Consider the following 20757-nt stretch of genomic DNA (forward strand, 5'->3'; position numbering starts at 1 on the left):
ATGCCTCTCTCTCTCTCTCTCTCTCTCTCTCTCTCTCTCTCTCTCTCTCTCTCTCTCTCTCCCTCTCTCTCTCACTCTCTCTCTCTCTCAGGCCACGGATATGCCTCTCTCTCTCTCTCTCTCTCTCTCTCTCTCTCTCTCAGGCCACGGATATGCCTCTCTCTCTCTCTCTCTCTCTCAGGCCACGGATATGCCTCTCTCTCTCTCTCTCTCTCTCTCTCTCTCTCTCGCCACGGATATGCCTCTGTCTCTCTCTCTCAGGCCACATATGCCTCTCTCTCTCTCTCTCTCTCTCTCTCTCAAATCACCCTTCAGTCACCCGCTTGTCACCAGTTGATCATGTCTCTCACATGTCCCCACAGCTTAGTGATCCACAGGTTGACCCCCAGCTCTGTCAGGTATTGCAGCTCGGGTGTGAGCATCTTACGGCACAGCTTGAGGTGGGCCTTGTCCACGTTCTTTTTCAGGTTGTAGCCCATGATGGACTTCTCCCCGATGGGCTGCCAGGGCTGCATGACTGTCTCCTGGATGTTATCTGCATCCACAGCATGCCCTCCCTCAATACAGACGGCCGCCATCTCTGCATTCCTCCTCCGGAGCTCCGCCACGTCGTCAGCCATCCGCTGGTGCCCGTATGCCTCCACCTTCCTCCAAAAGGTGGCATTGAAGTGTTGGTAAAGCCTCCAGTCCACGGCGTTCCACTCCAGGGCCTTGGCCCTCAACTCTGGGGTCAGTTTGGACACGGTGGAGCCCTTCCGGGCGTTGAGCTTGAAGAAGAGCAGGTCGTCCATCTCCCAACAGAGGGCGTCCATGAGCAGGATGAGGGACTCCTCAAAGTGCTCCACCAGCATGACCAGCTGGAAGCAGCCTGCGATGGCCCGGATGCCTTCCTCCACCCTCGGGTCGCCCAGCTCCAGAGTGTTGTCCTGCCCGAAGTCGAAGAACAGAAGATTCTTGAGGTAGAAGGAGTTGAAGCCATCAGGGTCAAAGTAGTGGCGGGGGTCACGCAGGAACTCCCCCACCTTGTCCTTGCCTGGTATTTTCCAGGTCATGGGCACCAGGCGGCCAAAGTAGTGGAAGGAGGATTCAAAGAGCTCAGCCGGGTCTCTGAGGACGGTGATGTAGGAGGTGTCTGTGGGGAGCACCTTGGCCACCTCCGGTGCATTGAAGCGCATGTGGTTGCATATGATATTGAAGCACATGCCAGGCCTGTAGTCCTTGACCTGGGAGCGTTGGAATGAGGATGGGTAGAAGAAGTCGTTACGGCTGTCTGGAAAGGCAAACTTGAGCCTGTGCTTTTCTCCGAAGCGGAAGAGGATGTTGAGGAGCGTGCTGCTGGCCGTCTTGTGGGTCTTCATGAACATGACATCCACTTTGGGAGTGCAGAGGCCCGTCTGTCCCGTGGCATACTGGGAGCCATTTCTGAGTGGTGAGGCGTGAGCTTGAGCCGGCCGATGAGCGCAGGAGTAAGGCACTGGCACCCTATGGAGAGCAAGCGTACACATACAGTAACAGTCAAAAGTTTGGACACATCTACTCATTCAAGGGTTTTTCTTTATTTTTTTCTATTTTCTACATTGTAGAATAATAGTGAAGACATCAAAACTATGAAATAACACATATGGAATCATGTAGTAACCAAAAAAGTGTTAAACAAATCTAAATATATTTTATATTTGCGATTCTTCAAATAGACACCCTTTGCCTTGATGACAGCTTTGCACACTCTTGGCATTCTCTCAACCAGCTTCATGTGGAACTCACCTGGAAGGCATTTCAATTAACAGGTGTGACTTGTAAAAACTTAATTTGTGGAATTTCTTTCTGACTTAATGCGTTTGAGCCAATCAGCTGTGTTGTGACAAGGTAAGGGTGGTATACAGAAGATAGCCCTATTTAGTAAAATACCAAGTCCATATTTTGGCAAGAACAGCTCAAATAAGCAAAGAAAAACAACAGTTCATCATTACTTTAAGACTTTAAGGATAAGTTCATTATAATAAATGCTTCACAGAGTTCGTGACACATCTCAACACTCAGAGGAGAGAGCATGAATTAGGCCTTCATGGTCAAATTGCTACAAAGACATAACTACTAAAGGACACAAATAATAAGGAGAGACTTGCTTGGGCCAAGAAACACAAGCAATGGACATTAGACCGGTGGAAATCTGTCCTTTGGTCTGATGAGTCCAAATTTTAGATTTTTGGTTCCAACCGCCGTGTCTTTGTGAGACGCAGAGTAGGTGAACGGATTATCTCTGCATGTGTGGTTCCCACCGTGAAGCATGGAGGAGGAGGTGTGATGGTGTGGGTGTGCTTAGCTGGTGACACTGTCAGTGATTTATTTAAAATTCAAGGCACACATAACCAGCATGGCTACCACAGCATTCTGAAGCTATACGCCATCCAATCTGGTTTGCGCTTAGTGGGACTATCATTTGTTTTTTAGCAGTACACTGACTCAAAACACGCCTCCAAGCTGTGTAAGTGCTATTTTACCAAGAAGGAGAATGTTGGAGTGCTGCATCAAATGACCTGGCCTCCACAATCACCCAACCTCAACCCAATTGAGATGGTTTGGGATATGTTGGACCGCAGAGTTAAGGAAAAGCAGCCAACAAGTGCTCAGAATAGCTGGTTGAGAGAATGCCAAGAGTGTGCAAAGCTGTCATCACAACAAGGTTGGCTAATTTGAAGACGCTCAAATATAAAACATATTTAGCTTTGTTTAACTCTTTTTTGGTTACTACATGATTCCATATGTGTTATTTCGTAGTTTTGATGTCTTCACTATTATTCTACAATGTAGAAAATAGTCAAAATAAAGAAAAACCCTTGAACGAGTAGGTGTGCCCAAACTTTTGACAGGTAGTGTACAACACAACACATCAAATCACAAATATGATCTGATTTACCATTATGCAATGACATAGAGGACCCAAAACTCATTTTGCCTCTCATAGTAGCCTATTACCACCATTCATGTGGCAAATAAAGCAATCTGTATCATCTGTATACCATATACAGTGCCTTGCGAAAGTATTCGCCCCCCTTGAACTTTGCAACCTTTTGCCACATTTCAGGCTTCAAACATAAAGATATAAAACTGTATTTTTTTGTGAAGAATCAACAACAAGTGGGACACAATCATGAATTGGAACGACATTTATTGGATATTTCAAACTTTTTTAACAAATCAAAAACTGAAAAATTGGGCGTGCAAAATGATTCAGCCCCCTTAAGTTAATACTTTGTAGCGCCACCTTTTGCTGCGATTACAACTGTAAGTCGCTTGGGGTATGTCTCTATCAGTTTTGCACATCGAGAGACTGAAATTTTTTCCCATTCCTCCTTGCAAAACAGCTCGAGCTCAGTGAGGTTGGATGGAGAGCATTTGTGAACAGCAGTTTTCAGTTCTTTCCACATATTCTCGATTGGATTCAGGTCTGGACTTTGACTTGGCCATTCTAACACCTGGATATGTTTATTTTTCAACCATTCCATTGTAGATTTTGCTTTATGTTTTGGATCATTGTCTTGTTGGAAGACAAATCTCCGTCCCAGTCTCAGGTCTTTTGCAGACTCCATCAGGTTTTCTTCCAGAATGGTCCTGTATTTGGCTCCATCCATCTTCCCATCAATTTTAACCATCTTCCCTGTCCCTGCTGAAGAAAAGCAGGCCCAAACCATGATGCTGCCACCTCCATGTTTGACAGTGGGGATGGTGTGTTCAGCTGTGTTGCTTTTATGCCAAACATAACGTTTTGCATTGTTGCCAAAAAGTTCAATTTTGGTTTCATCTGACCAGAGCACCTTCTTCCACATGTTTGGTGTGTCTCCCAGGTGGCTTGTGGCAAACTTTAAACGACACTTTTTATGGATATCTTTAAGAAATGGCTTTCTTCTTGCCACTCTTCCATAAAGGCCAGATTTGTGCAATATACGACTGATTGTTGTCCTATGGACAGAGTCTCCCACCTCAGCTGTAGATCTCTGCAGTTCATCCAGAGTGATCATGGGCCTCTTGGCTGCATCTCTGATCAGTCTTCTCCTTGTATGAGCTGAAAGTTTAGAGGGACAGCCAGGTCTTGGTAGATTTGCAGTGGTCTGATACTCCTTCCATTTCAATATTATCGCTTGCACAGTGTTCCTTGGGATGTTTAAAGCTTGGGAAATCTTTTTGTATCCAAATCCGGCTTTAAACTTCTTCACAACAGTATCTCGGACCTGCCTGGTGTGTTCCTTGTTCTTCATGATGCTCTCTGTGCTTTTAACGGACCTCTGAGACTATCACAGTGCAGGTGCATTTATACGGAGACTTGATTACACACAGGTGGATTGTATTTATCATCATTAGTAATTTAGGTCAACATTGGATCATTCAGAGATCCTCACTGAACTTCTGGAGAGAGTTTGCTGCACTGAAAGTAAAGGGGCTGAATAATTTTGCACGCCCAATTTTTCAGTTTTTGATTTGTTAAAAAAGTTTGAAATATCCAATAAATGTCGTTCCACTTCATGATTGTGTACCACTTGTTGTTGATTCTTCACAAAAAAATACAGTTTTATATCTTTATGTTTGAAGCCTGAAATGTGGCAAAAGGTCGCAAAGTTCAAGGGGGCCGAATACTTTCGCAAGGCACTGTATATTGCTACTGAATGTTGTTGATGCAATATTTACTGCAAAGGATGCCCAACAACTTCCCCGGGTAAAAAGTGTCTAAAAGGGGCTTACTCGGGCAGGTTGAAGTGGACCTGTGGAGCAGAAAGGCAGTAGAGCAGGATCATACAGCTGGTAAGTAGGGTACCCAGGACAAGGCCTTTGCACATCGACCTCCATTGCCTCCCCTGTTTGACAACCATGGTCCCAAATTGAGGGCTATCTGAAACAAAAAAGCAGTGTAAGTTTATCCACAGTGTACCAAAACAATAGGCTGCGAATGGCAAGAAATGTAGATTGATTGATCATTTGAACACACACTGCATCCTTCATGCAATTCCTTGAAAAAGGTGCAATGGGGAATTGTCCAAAGAAGAAACATGTCCCAGCACCAAATCATCAAAGCTGTACTCAAGAATTTATCCTCATTTAAGTTGACATTCTGATACATAAGACAGGCTTAACATTGTAAAAGTCTTATTGTAAGACATTGTGAGGGATCACACCTATTCTTCCAATTATAAAGCGTTGTACCTGCATGCTTTTGAAAGTGCTGCAGCTACACCTTTACTCTGACCACAGGCACGGTGTAGCCACACAACAGCACGGACTGATATACCCTGTGGTTCTGTGTCATCTGTCCCTTAGATGAATAATGCACAGGGCTGGAAAGTGATCCAGTACGGATCTGCAGCCATTCAACCTGCAGCCTGAAATCAGATCGGACTGCACAGTGACCCAGAACAAACTGCCAGCATTAAGTACGTGACGTGGGTCACCCAGTTGCAACCTAGAGCATGCTCGAGCAACTATACTAAAGACAAACCAAATCTGTATCAAAATGCTCTTTATTTGACAGAAAGCTCCCACGGCTTTGTTGAAGTTTGACGTTTCCTCAATACTGAAATCTTCCGTGAACAATTAGGTCTAACATCAGCTAGAATCACCATCACCATTTTGCAGACATTTGTGTGATACATGGTTGTTTTTTTGGTGGAAAAGAAAACGTTCTGTGGCTGCTGGTCACTCAGTGATGGAGTTGAAAATGGGGCTATGTCTTCTGCTCCTTTGTCTGGGAGTTCCATGACGGGACCATTATAGAGGCATGTGAGGGGGCATTCTGCCTTCCCTAAGAGTCAGCCCAGGCACTGGGATATATGGGAGACATTTAAGCGCTCGTCCCCCTGAATCAGGGATCTTTTCATGGAGCTGTTTAACCTGCCAATGGACCTTGGTATACAGTGCCTTGCGAAAGTATTCGGCCCCCTTGAACTTTGCGACCTTTTGCCACATTTCAGGCTTCAAACATAAAGATATAAAACTGTATTTTTTTGTGAAGAATCAACAACAAGTGGGACACAATCGTGAAGTGGAACGACATTTATTGGATATTTCAAACTTTTTTAACAAATCAAAAACGGAAAAATTGGGCGTGCAAAATTATTCAGCCCCTTTACTTTCAGTGCAGCAAACTCTCTCCAGAAGTTCAGTGAGGATCTCTGAATGATCCAATGTTGACCTAAATGACTAATGATGATAAATACAATCCACCTGTGTGTAATCAAGTCTCCGTATAAATGCACCTGCACTGTGATAGTCTCAGAGGTCCGTTAAAAGCGCAGAGAGCATCATGAAGAACAAGGAACACACCAGGCAGGTCCGAGATGCTGTTGTGAAGAAGTTTAAAGCCGGATTTGGATACAAAAATATTTCCCAAGCTTTAAACATCCCAAGGAGCACTGTGCAAGCGATAATATTGAAATGGAAGGAGTATCAGACCACTGCAAATTTACCAAGACCTGGCCGTCCCTCTAAACTTTCAGCTCATACAAGGAGAAGACTGATCAGAGATGCAGCCAAGAGGCCCATGATCACTCTGGATGAACTGCAGAGATCTACAGCTGAGGTGGGAGACTCTGTCCATAGGACAACAATCAGTCAGTCGTATATTGCACAAATCTGGCCTTTATGGAAGAGTGGCAAGAAGAAAGCCATTTCTTAAAGATATACATAAAAAGTGTTGTTTAAAGTTTGCCACAAGCCACCTGGGAGACACACCAAACATGTGGAAGAAGGTGCTCTGGTCAGATGAAACCAAAATTGAACTTTTTGGCAACAATGCAAAACGTTATGTTTGGCGTAAAAGCAATACAGCTGAACACACCATCCCCACTGTCAAACATGGTGGTGGCAGCATCATGGTTTGGGCCTGCTTTTTTTCAGCAGGGACAGGGAAGATGGTTACAATTGATGGGAAGATGGATGGAGCCAAATACAGGACCATTCTGGAAGAAAACCTGATGGAGTCTGCAAAAGACCTGAGACTGGGACGGAGATTTGTCTTCCAACAAGACAATGATCCAAAACATAAAGCAAAATCTACAATGGAATGGTTAAAAAATAAACATATCCAGGTGTTAGAATGGCCAAGTCAAAGTCCAGACCTGAATCCAATCGAGAATCTTGTGGAAAGAACTGAAAACTGCTGTTCACAAATGCTCTCCATCCAACCTCACTGAGCTCGAGCTGTTTTGCAAGGAGGAATGGGAAAAAAAATTCAGTCTCTCGATGTGCAAAACTGATAGAGACATACCCCAAGCGACTTACAGCTGTAATCGCAGCAAAAGGTGGCGCTACAAAGTATTAACTTAAGGGGGCTGAATCATTTTGCACGCCCAATTTTTCAGTTTTTGATTTGTTAAAAAAGTTTGAAATATCCAATAAATGTCGTTCCACTTCATGATTGTGTCCCACTTGTTGTTGATTCTTCACAAAAAAATAGTTTTATATCTTTATGTTTGAAGCCTGAAATGTGGCAAAAGGTCGCAAAGTTCAAGGGGGCCGAATACTTTCGCAAGGCACTGTAGATGTGTGCTTCGTTAGGCTGAGCTCTTACTCTGGCTCTGGGAAGGATGCACACCTTTGTTGGGCAGGTGTCTGTTATTGCGTAATGTTACATGTGGTATATTGTATCTACCAAGTATTGTCTGATATGGGTAGGAGCTAAGAAGTAACAGTGACTTGAGAAAGTATTCACACCCCTTGACTTTTTCTACATTATGTTGTGTTACAGCCTGAATTTAAAATGGATTCAATTGAGATGTTTTTGTAACTGGCCTACACACAATACCCCATAATGTCAAAGTCGGAATGTATACTAATTATTTAAAAATGAAAAGCTGAAATGTCTTGAGTCAATAAGTACTCAATCATTTGTTATGACAAGCCTAAATAAATTCAGGAGTGAAAATTTGCTTACCAAATCACATAATAAGTTGCATGGACTCTGTGGGCAATAATAGTGTTTAACATGATTTTTTATGAGTAACTCGTCTCTGTACCCCACACATACAATTATATTTAAGGTCCCTCAGTTTAGCAGTGAATTTCAAACAGGGAGGTTTTCCAATACCTCGCAAAGAAGGACACCTATTGGTAGATGGGAGAAAAAAAAGCAGACATTGAATATCCCTTTGAGCATGGTGCAGTTATTAATTACACTTTGGCTGGTGTATCAATACACCCAGTCACTACAAAGATACAGACATCCTTCCTAACTCAGTTGCCGGAGAGGAAGGAAACCGCTCAGGGATTTCACCATGAGTCCAACGATGACTTTAAAACAGTTACAGAGTTTAATGGCTGTGATAGGAGAAAACTGAAGATGGATCAACAACATTGTAGTTACTCCACAATACTAACCTAATTGACAGAGTGAAAGGAAGTAAGACTGTACAGAAGAAAAATATTCCAAAACATGCTTCCTGTTTGCAACAAGGCACAATACAGAAATACAGTAATACAGAACGAAATGTGGCAAAGCAATTACCTTTTCGTCCTGAATACAAAGTGTTATGTTTGGGTCAAATCCAATGCAGCACATTACTGAGTACCACTCTCCATATCTTCAAGCATAGTGGTGGCTGCATCATGCTATGGGTATGCTTGTAATCGTTAAGGACTGGGGAGTTTTACAGGATAATAATTGGCAAATGTTTGCAAAATCCAGGCGTGGAAAGCTCTTAGAGACTTACCCAGAAAGTCTCACACCTGTAATCGCTGTATTGACTCAGGGGGTTGAGTACTTACCTAATCAAGATATCTAATCAAGATATCTAATCAGGACATATTAGTGTTTTATTTTTCATGATTTAAACAAAAAACAAATGTTCACATTTTTCTTCCACTTTGACATTACAGAGTATTTTGTGCAGATGGTTGACAAACAATGACAATGACATCCAATCCCACTTTGTAATAACAGCATGTGGAAAAAGGAGTGTGAATACGTTCTGTTTGTCTACAACCCCATTCAAATGGAATTGTATGGTGAAGGGCAATGGTAAAAGTCACTCTCTCCACAAATCGTATAAGCAGTAATGTATCCATTATCTAATGATATCATAATCTTCAGTCACCTAAGCACATATTGACATACTGTGCATGAAAACATTCATGGCAATGAACCCCAAACAGAGACATTCAGGAAAACATTCAATGTGAGGGCTAAGTTGCTATGCACACCATCACAATCATTGCCAATGCCCAAATTAGTCAATCCTTGAGAGAGAGGTGGCTATAGAGCCTCTCGGCGTGACAGTTTTTGTTTTTTTAGTTAAATTCTTCAGTTTCCACAATGTACAGTTGTAGTCAGAAGTTTACATACACCTTAGCCAAATACATTTAAACTGAGTTTTTCACAAGTCCTGACATTTAATCCTAGTAAAAAATTTCCTGACTTAGGTCAGTTAGGATCACCACTTTATTTTAATAATGTGAAATGTCAGAATAATAGTAGAGATAAAGATTTATTTCAGCTTTTATTTCTTTCATCACATTCCCAGTGGGTCAGAAGTTTACATACACTCAATTAGTATTTGGTAGCATTGCCTTGAAATTGTTGAACTTGGGTCAAACATTTCAGTTAGCCTTCCACAAGCTTCCCACAATAAGTTGGGTGAATTTTGGCCCATTGCTCCTGACAGAGCTGGTGTAGCTGAGTCAGATTTGTAGGCCTCCTTGCACGCACACACTTTTTCAGTTCTGCTCACAAATTTTCTATGGGATTGAGGTCAGGGCTTTGTGATGACCACTCCAATACCTTGACTTTGTTGTCCTTAAGCCATTTTGCAACCACTTTGGAAGTATGCTTGGGGTCATTGTCAATTTGGAAGACCCATTTGCGACCAAGCTTTAACTTCCTGACTGAGGTCTTGAGATGTTGCTTCAATATATCCACATACTTTTTCATTCCTCATGATGCCATCTATTTTGTGAAGTGCACCAGTCCCTCCTGCAGCAAAGTACCCCCATAACATAATGGTGCCACTCCCGTGCTTCATGGTTGGGATGGTGTTCTTCGGCTTGCAAGCATCCCACTTTACCTCCAAACATTATGGCCAAACAGTTCTATTTTTGTTTCATCAGACCAGAGGACATTTCTCCAAAAAGTATGACGTTTGTCCCCATGTGCAGTTGCAAACCGTAGTCTGGCTTTTTATGGCGGTTTTGGAGCAGTGGCTTCTTCCTTGCTGAGCGGCCTTTCAGGTTATGTCGATATAGGACTCGTTTTACTGTGGATATAGATACTTTTGTACCTGTTTCCTCCAGCATCTCCACAAGGTCCTTTGCTGTTGTTCTGGGATTGATTTGCACTTTTCGCATCAAAGTACGTTCATCTCTAGGAGACAGAATGCATCTCCTTCCTGAGTGGTATGACGGCTACATGGTCCCATGGTGTTTATACTTGCGTACTATTGTTTGTACAGATGAATGTGGTACCTTCAGGCGATTGGAAATTGCTCCCATGGATGAACCAGACCTGTGGAGGTCTACAATTTTTTCTCTGAGGTCTTGGTTGATTTCTTTGGATTTTCCCATGATGTCATACAAAGAAGCACCGAGTTTGAAGGTAGGTCTTGAAATACATCAACAAATATACCTTCAATTGACTCAAGTGATGTCAATTAGACTATCAGAAGCTTCTAAAGCCATGACATTGTTTTTCCAAGCTGTTTAAAGGCACCGTCAACTTAGTGTATGTAAACTTCTGACCCACTGGAATTGTGATACAGTCAAATATAAGTGACATAATCTGTCAGTAAACAATTGTTGGAAAAATGACTTGTGTCATGCACAAAGTAGATGTCCTAACTGTCTTGCCAAAACTATAGTTCGTTATCCAGAAATTTGTGGAGTGGTTGAAAAATGAGTTTTAATGACTCCAACCTAAGTGTATGTAAACTTACTACTTCAACTGTAAATATGTATTTTCGCCATCCTTTTGTACAACAAACAATAATCCACTTGGGCTGGCCGACCAATGGGTGTCAGGACAGAGCTGGCCCTGGAATTTGTTGAAGCACCTTTGGCAGCGATTACAGCCTTGAGTATTGGTATGACGCTACAAGCTTGGAACACCTGTATCTGGGGAGTTACTCCCATTCTTCTCTGCAGATCCTCTCAAGCTCTGTCAGGTTGGATGGGGAGCATCGCTGCACAGCTATTTTCAGGTCTCTCCAGAGATGTTCAATTGGGTGCAAGTCCAGGCTCTGGCTGAGCCAATCAAGAACATTCAAAGACTTTTCCCGAAGCCACTCCTGCATTGTCTTGGCTGTGTGCTTAGGGTTGTTGTCCTGCTGGAAGGTTGTTTTTGCTCTGACATGCATTGTCAACTTGTGGGACTATATATAGACAGGTGTGTGCCTTTCCAAATCATGTCCAATCCATTGAATTTACCACAGGTGGACTCCAATCAAGTTGTAGAAACATCGCAAGTATGATCAATGGAAACAGGATGCAACTGAGCTCAATTTTGAGTCTCATAGCAAAGGGTCTGAATACATATGTAAATAAGGTATTTTTGTTTTATATTTTTTATAGATTTGCAAGCATTTCTAAAAACCTGTATTTGCTTTGTCATTATGGGACATTGTGTGTAGGTTGGGCCTCCCGAGTGGCACAGCGGTCTAAGGCACTGCATCGCAGTGCTAGAGGCGTCACTACAGATCCGGGATTGATCCCAGGCTGTGCCGAAGCTGGCCGCAACCGGGAGACCAATGAGGCGGCGCACAATTGGCCCAGCGTTGTCCGGGTTAGGGGAGAGTCTGGCCGGCCGGGATGTCCTTGTCCCATCGTGCTCTAGAGACTCCTGTGGTGGGCCGGGCGCATGCACGCTGACACAGTCTCCAGTTGGACGGTATTTCCTCCAACACATTGGTTTCCGGGTTAAGCCAGCAGTGTGTCAAAAAGCTGTTTCGCTTAGCAGGGTCGTGTTTCTCCCGAGTCCATACGGGAGTTGCAGCGATGGGACAAGACTGTAACTACCAATTGGATATCACGAAAGGGGTAAAAAGAAAGAAAGAACTTAGCCACTCCCTTTGCCCTCAGAACAGCCTCAAATTGTTAAGGCATGGACTCTGCAAGGTGTCAAAAGCTTTACACAGGGATGCTGGCCCATGTTGACTCAAATAATTGAGAATTTCAATAAGCATTTTTCTAGGGCTGGCCATGCTTTCCACCTGGCTACTCCTACCCCGGTCACCCCCCACAGCAACTCGCCCAAGCCTTCCCCATTTCTCCTCCCAAATCCAGTCAGCTGATGTTCTGAAAGAGCTTCAAAATCTGGACCCCTACAAATCAGCCGGGCTAGACAATCTGGACCCTTTCTTTCTAAAAGTATCTGCCGAAATTGTTGCCACCCCTATTACTAGCCTGTTCAACCTCTCTTTCGTGTCGTCTGAGATTCCCAAAGTTTGGAAAGCAGCTGCAGTCATCCCCCTCTTCAAAGGGGGGGACACTCTTGACCCAAACTGCTACAGACCTATATCTATCCTACCCTGTCTTTCTAAGGTCTTCGAAAGCCAAGTCAACAAACAGATTACCGACCATTTAGAATCTCACCATACCTTCTCTACTATGCAATCTGGTTTCAGAGCTGGTCATGGGTGCACCTCAGCCACGCTCAAGGTCCTAAACGATATCTTAACCGCCATCGATAAGAAACATTACTGTGCAGCCGTATTCATTGATCGGGCCAAGGCTTTCGACTCTGTCAATCACCACATCCTCATCGGCAGACTCGACAGCCTTGGTTTCTCAAATGATTGCCTCGCCTGGTTCACCAACTACTTCTCTGATAGAGTTCAGTGTGTCAAATCGGACGGTCTGCTGTCCGGACCTCTGGCAGTCTCTATGGGGGTGCCACAGGGTTCAATTCTTGGACCGACTTTCTTCTCTGTATACATCAATGATGTCGCTCTTGCTGCTGGTGAGTCTCTGATCCACCTCTACGCAGACGACACCATTCTGTATACTTCTGGCCCTTCAATGCCATACAACTCTCCTTCTGTGGCCTCCAATGGCTCTTAAATACAAGTAAAACTAAATGCATGCTCTTCAACCGATCGCTGCCTGCACCTGCCCGCCTGTCCAACATCACTACTCTGGACGGCTCTGACTTAGAATACGTGGACAACTACAAATACCTAGGTGTCTGGTTAGACTGTAAACTCTCCTTCCAGACCCACATCAAACATCTCCAATCCAAAGTTAAATCTAGAATTGGCTTCGTATTTCGCAACAAAGCAACCTTCACTCACGCTGCCAAACATACCCTTGTAAAACTGACCATCCTACCAATCCTCGACTTCGGCGATGTCATTTACAAAATAGCCTCCAATACCCTACTCAACAAATTGGATGCCGTCTATCACAGTGCAATCCGTTTTGGCACCAAAGCCCCATATACTACCCACCATTGCGACCTGTACGCTCTCGTTGGCTGGCCCTCGTTTCATATTCGTCGCCAAACCCACTGGCTCCATGTCATCTACAAGACCCTGCTAGGTAAAGTCCCCCCTTATCTCAGCTCGCTGGTCACCATAGCATCACCCACCTGTAGCACGCGCTCCAGCAGGTATATCTCTCTAGTCACCCCCAAAACCAATTCTTTCTTTGGCCGCCTCTCCTTCCAGTTCTCTGCTGCCAATGACTGGAACGAACTACAAAAATCTCTGAAACTGGAAACACTTATCTCCCTCACTAGCTTTAAGCACCAACTGCCAGAGCAGCTCACAGATTACTGCACCTGTACATAGCCCACCTATAATTTAGCCCAAACATCTACCTCTTTCCCTACTGTATTTATTTTATTTATTTATTTATTTTGCTCCTTTGCACCCCATTATTTTTATTTCTACTTTGCACATTCTTCCACTGCAAATCTACCATTCCAGTGTTTTACTTGCTATATTGTATTTACTTTGCCACCATGGCCTTTTTTTTTGCCTTTACCTCCCTTATCTCACCTCATTTGCTCACATCGAATATAGACTTGTTTATACTGTATTATTGACTGTATGTTTGTTTTACTCCATGTGTAACTCCGTGTCGTTGTATGTGTCGAACTGCTTTGCTTTATCTTGGCCAGGTCGCAGTTGTAAATGAGAACTTGTTCTCAACTTGCCTACCTGGTTAAATAAAGGTGAAATAAAAAAAAATGCTTCCCACAGTTGTGTTAAGTTGGCTGGATGTCCTTTGGGTGGTGGTCCATTCTTTATACACACTGCAAACTTTTGGGTGTGAAAAACCCATCAGCGTTGCAGTTCTTGACACAAATCGGTGTGCCCAGAACCTACTACATTACCCCGTTCAAAGGCATTTAAATATTTTTTTGGCCAATTCACCCTCTGAATGGCCATGTCTGAATTGTCTCAAGGTTTAAAAATCATTCTTTAACCTGTCTCCTCCCCTTGATCTACACTGATTGAGGTAGATTTAACAAGTGACATCAATAAGAAATCATAGCTTTAACCTAGATTCACCTAGTCAGTCTATGTAATGGAAAGAGCAGTTGTACATAATGTTTTGTACATAATTTAATAAGATGATTAAATTAAAAGATGTTGCTGACTTCACAACAGAACACTTAAACTGGAACGACACTCTCAGTAACAGTTACACAAAAGTATAGTTGAAATCGGAAGTTTACATACACTTAGGTTAGAGTCATTAAAACGCGTTCAACTGTGACGACCCTCCCACTCTGTCTGCAGTATTCTCTCTTTGCTCTTGTTTTCCTTGTTAGGGTGTTGGTGGGCGGAGTTGGGAGGGTTGTCCGCTACATGGGAAACACCTGGGCCCGGTGTGTCCCAGGATAAATACAGCACTTCCCCATTCATGGAGGGAGACTCTCTCCACGCAGACACCTTTACGGATTTTGTTGTGTTTCTTGGTTGTTTGCTTTAGCATCTTTCAACACCCTGCATTATCACATTAATTCATGCAAAACACTCACTTACACTACTGATTACACACCATTGTATATTGTACTTAGTTACTGTATTTAATAAATATGTATTTTGTTACTCCTTATCTCCAAGTTGTCTCCCTTTTGTTACGGGCTTTGAGCCAGTTCGTGTCACAACCACTCCACAAATTTCTTGTTAATGAACTATAGTTTTGGCAAGTTGGTTAGGACATCTGCTTTGTGCATGACACAAGTAATTACTCCAACAATTGTTTACAAACAAATTATTTCACTTATCATTCACTGTATCACAATTCCAGGGGGTCAGAAGTTTACATACACCAAGTTGACTGTGCCTTTAAACAGCTTAGAAAATTCCAGAAAATTATGTCATGGCTTTAGAACCTTCTGATAAGCCAATTGACATAATTTGAGTCAATTGGAGGTGTGGCTGTAGTTCAAGGCCTACCTTCAAACTCAGTCCCTCTTTGCTTGACATCATGGGAAAATCAAAATCAGCCAAGACCTCAGAATTTTTTTTGTAGACCTCCACAAGTCTGGTTCATCCTTGGGCGCAATTCCAAACGCCTGAAGGTACCACATTTATCTTTACAAACAATAGTACACAAGTATAAACACCATGGGACCACGCAGCTGTCATACCGCTCAGGAAGGAGACGTGTTCTGTCTCCTAGAGATGAATGTACTTTGGTGCAAAAAGTGCAAATCAATCCCAGAACAACAGCAAATGACCTTGTGAAAATGCTGGAGGAAACAGGTACAAAAGTATCTATATCTACAGTAGAACAAGTCCTATATCGACATAACCTGAAAGGCCACTCGGCAAGGAAGAAGCCACTGCTCCAAAACCGCCATATAAAATCCAGACTACAGTTTGCAACTGCACATGGGGACAAAGATCGTACTATTAGGAGAAATGTCCTCTGGTCTGATGAAACAAAAATTGAACTGTTTGGCCATAATGACCGTTATGTTTGGAGGAAAAAGGGGGAGCCAAAGAACACCATCCCAACAGTGAAGCACGGGGGTGGCAGCATCATGTTGTGGGGGTACTTTGCTGCAGGAGGGACTGGTGCACTTCACAAAATAGATGGCATCATGAGGAATGGAAAAGTATGTGGATATATTGAAGCAACATCTCAAGACCTCAGTCAGGAAGTTAAAGCTTGGCTGCAAATGGGTCTTCCAAATTGACAATGACCCCAAGCATACTTCCAAAGTTGTGGCAAAATGGCTTAAGGACAACAAAGTCAAGGTATTGGAGTGGCCAACACAAAGCCCTGTTCTCAAACCTATAGAACATTTGTGGGAAGAACTGAAAAAGCATGTGCGAGCAAAGAGGCCTACAAACCTGACTTGGTTAGACTAGCTCTGTCAGGAGGAATGGGCCAAAATTCACCCAATTTATTGTGGGAGGCTTGTGGAAGGCTACCCTAAATGTTGGACCCAAGTTAAACAATTTAAAGGCAATGCTACCAAATACTAATTGAGTATTTGTAAACTTCTGACCCACTGGGAATGTGATGAAAGAAACAAAAGCTGAAATAAATAATTCTCTCTACTATTATTCTGACGTTTTACATTCTTAAAATGTTTTGTGAAAAACTGTGTTTAAATGTATTTGGCTAAGGTGTATGTAAACTTCCGACTTCAACTGTATCTTCTGAACTTAGAACTATAAGGTTCTATCTGAAAAAAGATTATTCCAAGATAATTGGCTTTAATGTTCCAAACCCTCATTTAGTTTGAATGTATTCTGTCAGCATTTTTTAAAAACTTAACAACATGAATTGTGGTATTTGCAAACCACGCCCCCCAAATATTCTAATGAGTCCACGCATCTACATTATGAAGTAACTGGGCTTGGTGTGGGCTATCCCTTGCCCTTGTTTGGTTTGGTGTGGGCTGGCCCTTGTTGGATTTGGTGGGGTCCTGGCCCATGTTGGGCTGGTTCCCGCTTGGCCAGTAGTTCCTAATCAGGCGGTATTTGGCCTTTCCACAGGGGGTACTTGAGCAGACTCATGAGACTGTAGGCTTAAAATGCACGAGAGGGTTTGATTTGATTTATTAGGATCCCTGTTTGCCGATGCCTATAGAGTACCATAGTATGAGTCTTAATACCCATAAAACCTAGCGGTCAAACAGGGAAATGGTTCCAATCGTATTTTCAACCATTCATTTTCCCATAAAGGATTTTTTTTACCCCCAAATGCTAATTAGCTCTTAATTTGTCTATCGTAAAAAACTACAAATGCCATGATGACCTGGACGAGATTGCCGAATCGAGGCTGTTAGGTTCTAATTATCAGAGTAAGAACTCGGCTGACACTACAAAAGCTAACAGCAAGTTTATCGTCCCCCAAAGGATCGAACAGCTGAACCGAAAAAAAAAACATGTTCACAATAGCGGTGGTATATGTACCCCAATTTTAGGTGTAATCTCCTCCTTCTCTCCAAATACTACATCTCTGTTACTAGGCAGGAAATTAAGTGACGCAAGCTAAAAACTGTTCCTTCTCCCTTAACGTGACCTGACCTGCCCTCGACCCCCTTCATCACTAATCCATGACTCTCTCCCTTTATCAATGCCTGCCATGTGATCGTTTTCCCTACACTCTGTACATTCCAAGCTTAATTGCCCCCACCATATACTTTCCTCCTACAGATAACCATTAACTTCTGGTGTAGCCCCTCTAAACCTAAGCACTCAATATTTCAATAGGATACCTGATAATTAACCCTATTCCAAGTTTAGGAGTTAGAACCCAGAATCCATCAAGGTTTAGGTAAGAATTTCTGGATTAACTATCTAATGTTCGCTAAATGTAGTAATTAATAAATTGGCTACGTTTCTTTAAATGGACAATTCTGTGAAATGTCTTGTGCAGGTTTTAAATTGACACAATACCTGTTAGCGAAGGTGTCCGTTAGAGATGACGTGCAGGAGCTTGCAGTGATTTGATGCCTACTTTGATGCTAATTAGTATTTTTGAATATGAGAGTAAATAGAGCCAAATATATTGATATAAGTCACCTTGTCCGAAAGAGATTTACATGGTTATCAAAATGTCATGCCAGGGTAAGCCTACACAAAACAAAGCCTGTACTTTAAGTGTTTCTAAAATGGGAAAATTGAATGGTGGAAAACCATTTGGAATCATTTCCCTGTTTGACTGCTCGTTTTGATGGGTATTATGACACCTCCACTGTGGGGCTCTATGGCGACAGCTAGTCTTCAAGGATACTAATCGGCAGAGCAAAATGTACTTGGCGGTACAGTAACTGAAAAAGGTTGGGAACCACTGCGCTAGCCTGTGTTGTACTGGTGTGGGCTTGGTATGGGGAAAGCCCATGCAGGGCTAGCCCATGTTGGGCTGATGGGGTTGTTGTGGGCTAGCCCATGTTAAGCCCATGCTAAGCCCCTGCCCACCCTTCCCACCAAATACCCAAATGGGGCCAATAGGGCCATGTTTGCTGGGTAGTCAGGTTACAGAACAATTAGGCAAGCCTAGGCCCCCTAGAACCAGTGAGTATAGTGTAACAGTATTATCAGTTCTGTAACAGGCCATATTGGCTGCTCTATCATTTGAAACAATTTTCTTCAACCCAAATTTCAGAACTCAAACTTGAGATAAGATATTTTAGTTGCACATTATGATCATTCTATTATACCGATTCTAAAGAATAAGACAAAAAAAATAGGTATTTAGAACCAGTGGTGGAAAAAGTACTAAATTGTCATACTTGAGTAAAAGTAAAGACACTTTAATAGAAAATGATTCAAGTAAAAGTGAAAGTCACCCAGTAAAATACTACTTGAGTAAAAGTCTAAAAGTATCTGGTTTAAAAAGTACTTATGTACAGTTGTGAAAAAAATAATCAATTGTCATACTGCTATAGATCAAATTCCTGATATTAAGCAAACCAGATGGCACAATTTTTTACATATGCAGTATTTGTGTTTAGTGAGTCTGCCTGATCAGAGGCAGTAGAGATGACAACACGTTATATTGATAGGTGTGAATTGGACCATTTTGCTGTCCAGCTTGAGCATTTGAAATGAAACGAGTACTTTTGGGTGCCAGGAAAAATGTACTGGAATAAAAAGTACATATTTGATTTTTGAATGTAGTGGAGTAAAAGTAAAATTGTCAACAATGTAAATAGTAAAGTACAGATACCCCCCAAAACAACCTAAGTAGTATTTTTACTGAAGTACTTTACATCACTGTTGAGAACCATAAATCGGTCTGTAGTATACATTTCAATATACAAATCTGTGATTCTCTTTGTGAAAAATAACACTTACCCTTTTGTGCATAAATCCAGCAACTGCAGTTAGATTAAAAATGCCACTGAAGTTGAAACCTAGGACGGTTGTTTCTCCTCAGAGTGTATAGCAGTGAGTATAAGAAGAGCTGTCCGGTCCACTGGTGCCTTTTTCCTGCTCCCGTTGGATCGCACATGCTGTCACAACCCCACCACATGGTCCAGTACTTTCCTTATCATTACATATGACAGCCCAACGCTCAGAAGCCCATTCACCTGGCAGGTGCTCTCTCTCTCTGTATATTATGCAAACCTGATGTCTCTGGCACCCTCCTCCTCCACTTTCAACTCTCAACGTGATCAGGCTCCCTGTCAGGGGACTTGACACAGTGTGTGAAAGAGAGAGGCACATAGAGAAAGAGAGAGGGAGAGAGAGAGAGAGTGAGGGGGTAGAGGGACAGGGGAAGGGCTCTTTTCTGTCTTTATACAGAAGGCTATTGAGAGCAGACACTGGACTCAAGTCTGAGATGCAAGCTGATAGGAGGGCTAGCAAATTGTTTAAAAATAACATGCAGAGAGCCAAAGCACAAAGCCCACGATTGTGCCAACTTATCAAGCCTGCTCTGTTTCACGACCGTATTGTTCTAAAGACTACTTTAGCAAGCTGTGCATATAGATCATTTGAAAACAAAATGAAAAATAGGATTAATAACATAATGAAGTATGAATTAAGCAATAAGGCATGAGAACCCATGGATTATCAGTAATACACACGGCTAAGGGATGTTCTTGGGCACAACATGAACAATAGGTTATAAATACACTGAAAAGACATGGGTATTGCATTTCATGTACACTTTGTTTTGTGGTGAACCCAGTTACATTACAGAACAATAGCCACAATTCATTTTTCAACTAAACAGCTGAACTTGAGGGATGGGCTTGAAAAATGTTCTGCTGTTCTCAACTGAAGGACCAACAGTTTATGTATATGTTGAAACTATACATTGTTTGGGTTATGATATATGGATTCTGTACTAAGTTTGTAAGTTATATTACTTAAGAATCAAAAGGTATATGTAATACATTAATAGGAAAGACCAAGTTAAGCTGCAGCTGGCCCAGAACAGAGCGGCATGTCTTGCTCTTCCTTGTACTCGGAGGGCTAATATTAATACTATGCATGCCAATCTCTCCTGGCTGAGAGATGAGGAAAGACTGACTGTTTTTGTAAGAAACATTAATTTGTTGGAAATTCCAAATTGTTTACATAGTCAACTTACACACAGCACTGACACAAGCACTTACCCCACCAGACATGACACCAGTGGTCTTTTCACAGTCCCCAGGTCCAGAACAAGGAAATGGAAATGTCCAGTATTATACAGAGCCATGGGTGCATGGGACTCCCTTCCACCTCATAAAGCGCCAGTGAAAAGCAAACCCTGGTTTCAAAAAACAAATAAAGCAACACCTCTCCCACACGTGACCTACAGTACTTGTGTGTATGTACTGACATATGTGTGTAACTGATAGATGCAAACACACGACATGTT

The 20757-nt window shown here is 42.5% G+C and overlaps 1 protein-coding gene across 3 annotated transcripts; it reads right to left on the reverse strand.

The window, feature by feature from the left end:
• Positions 1-200: 200 nt before the first annotated feature.
• gal3st1a (galactose-3-O-sulfotransferase 1a) lies at positions 201-20555 on the reverse strand. 3 transcript variants are annotated; one of them, XM_021620982.2, is made up of 3 exons: positions 20510-20555; positions 4738-4885; positions 201-1482 (listed from the first exon to the last, which is right to left on the reverse strand). In XM_021620982.2, exons 2-3 carry the CDS (start codon positions 4863-4865, stop codon positions 327-329), a joined length of 1284 nt encoding a protein of 427 aa, XP_021476657.1. In that variant the 5' UTR covers positions 4866-4885; positions 20510-20555; the 3' UTR covers positions 201-326. The 3 variants fall into 3 exon arrangements, with proteins under 3 accessions (XP_021476657.1, XP_021476658.1, XP_021476656.1); XM_021620983.2 differs by lacking the exon at positions 20510-20555 and adding an exon at positions 19242-20492 and having other exon boundaries at positions 4738-4881; XM_021620981.2 differs by lacking the exon at positions 20510-20555 and adding an exon at positions 19242-20492.
• Between the last annotated feature and the right edge of the window lie 202 nt (positions 20556-20757).

Source organism: Oncorhynchus mykiss, chromosome 11 (assembly GCF_013265735.2).
Source record: "Oncorhynchus mykiss isolate Arlee chromosome 11, USDA_OmykA_1.1, whole genome shotgun sequence".
Taxonomy (NCBI): Eukaryota; Metazoa; Chordata; class Actinopteri; order Salmoniformes; family Salmonidae; genus Oncorhynchus; species Oncorhynchus mykiss.

Excerpts from the sequence above, each read along its gene's own strand:
- gal3st1a (XM_021620982.2), bottom strand. The coding sequence starts at position 4,865 with ATGGTTGTCAAACAGGGGAGGCAATGGAGGTCGATGTGCAAAGGCCTT. Across the intron at positions 1,483-4,737 it reads GTCCACTTCAACCTGCCCGA|GGTGCCAGTGCCTTACTCCT; the intron begins GTAAGCCCCTTT and ends TGCTCTCCATAG.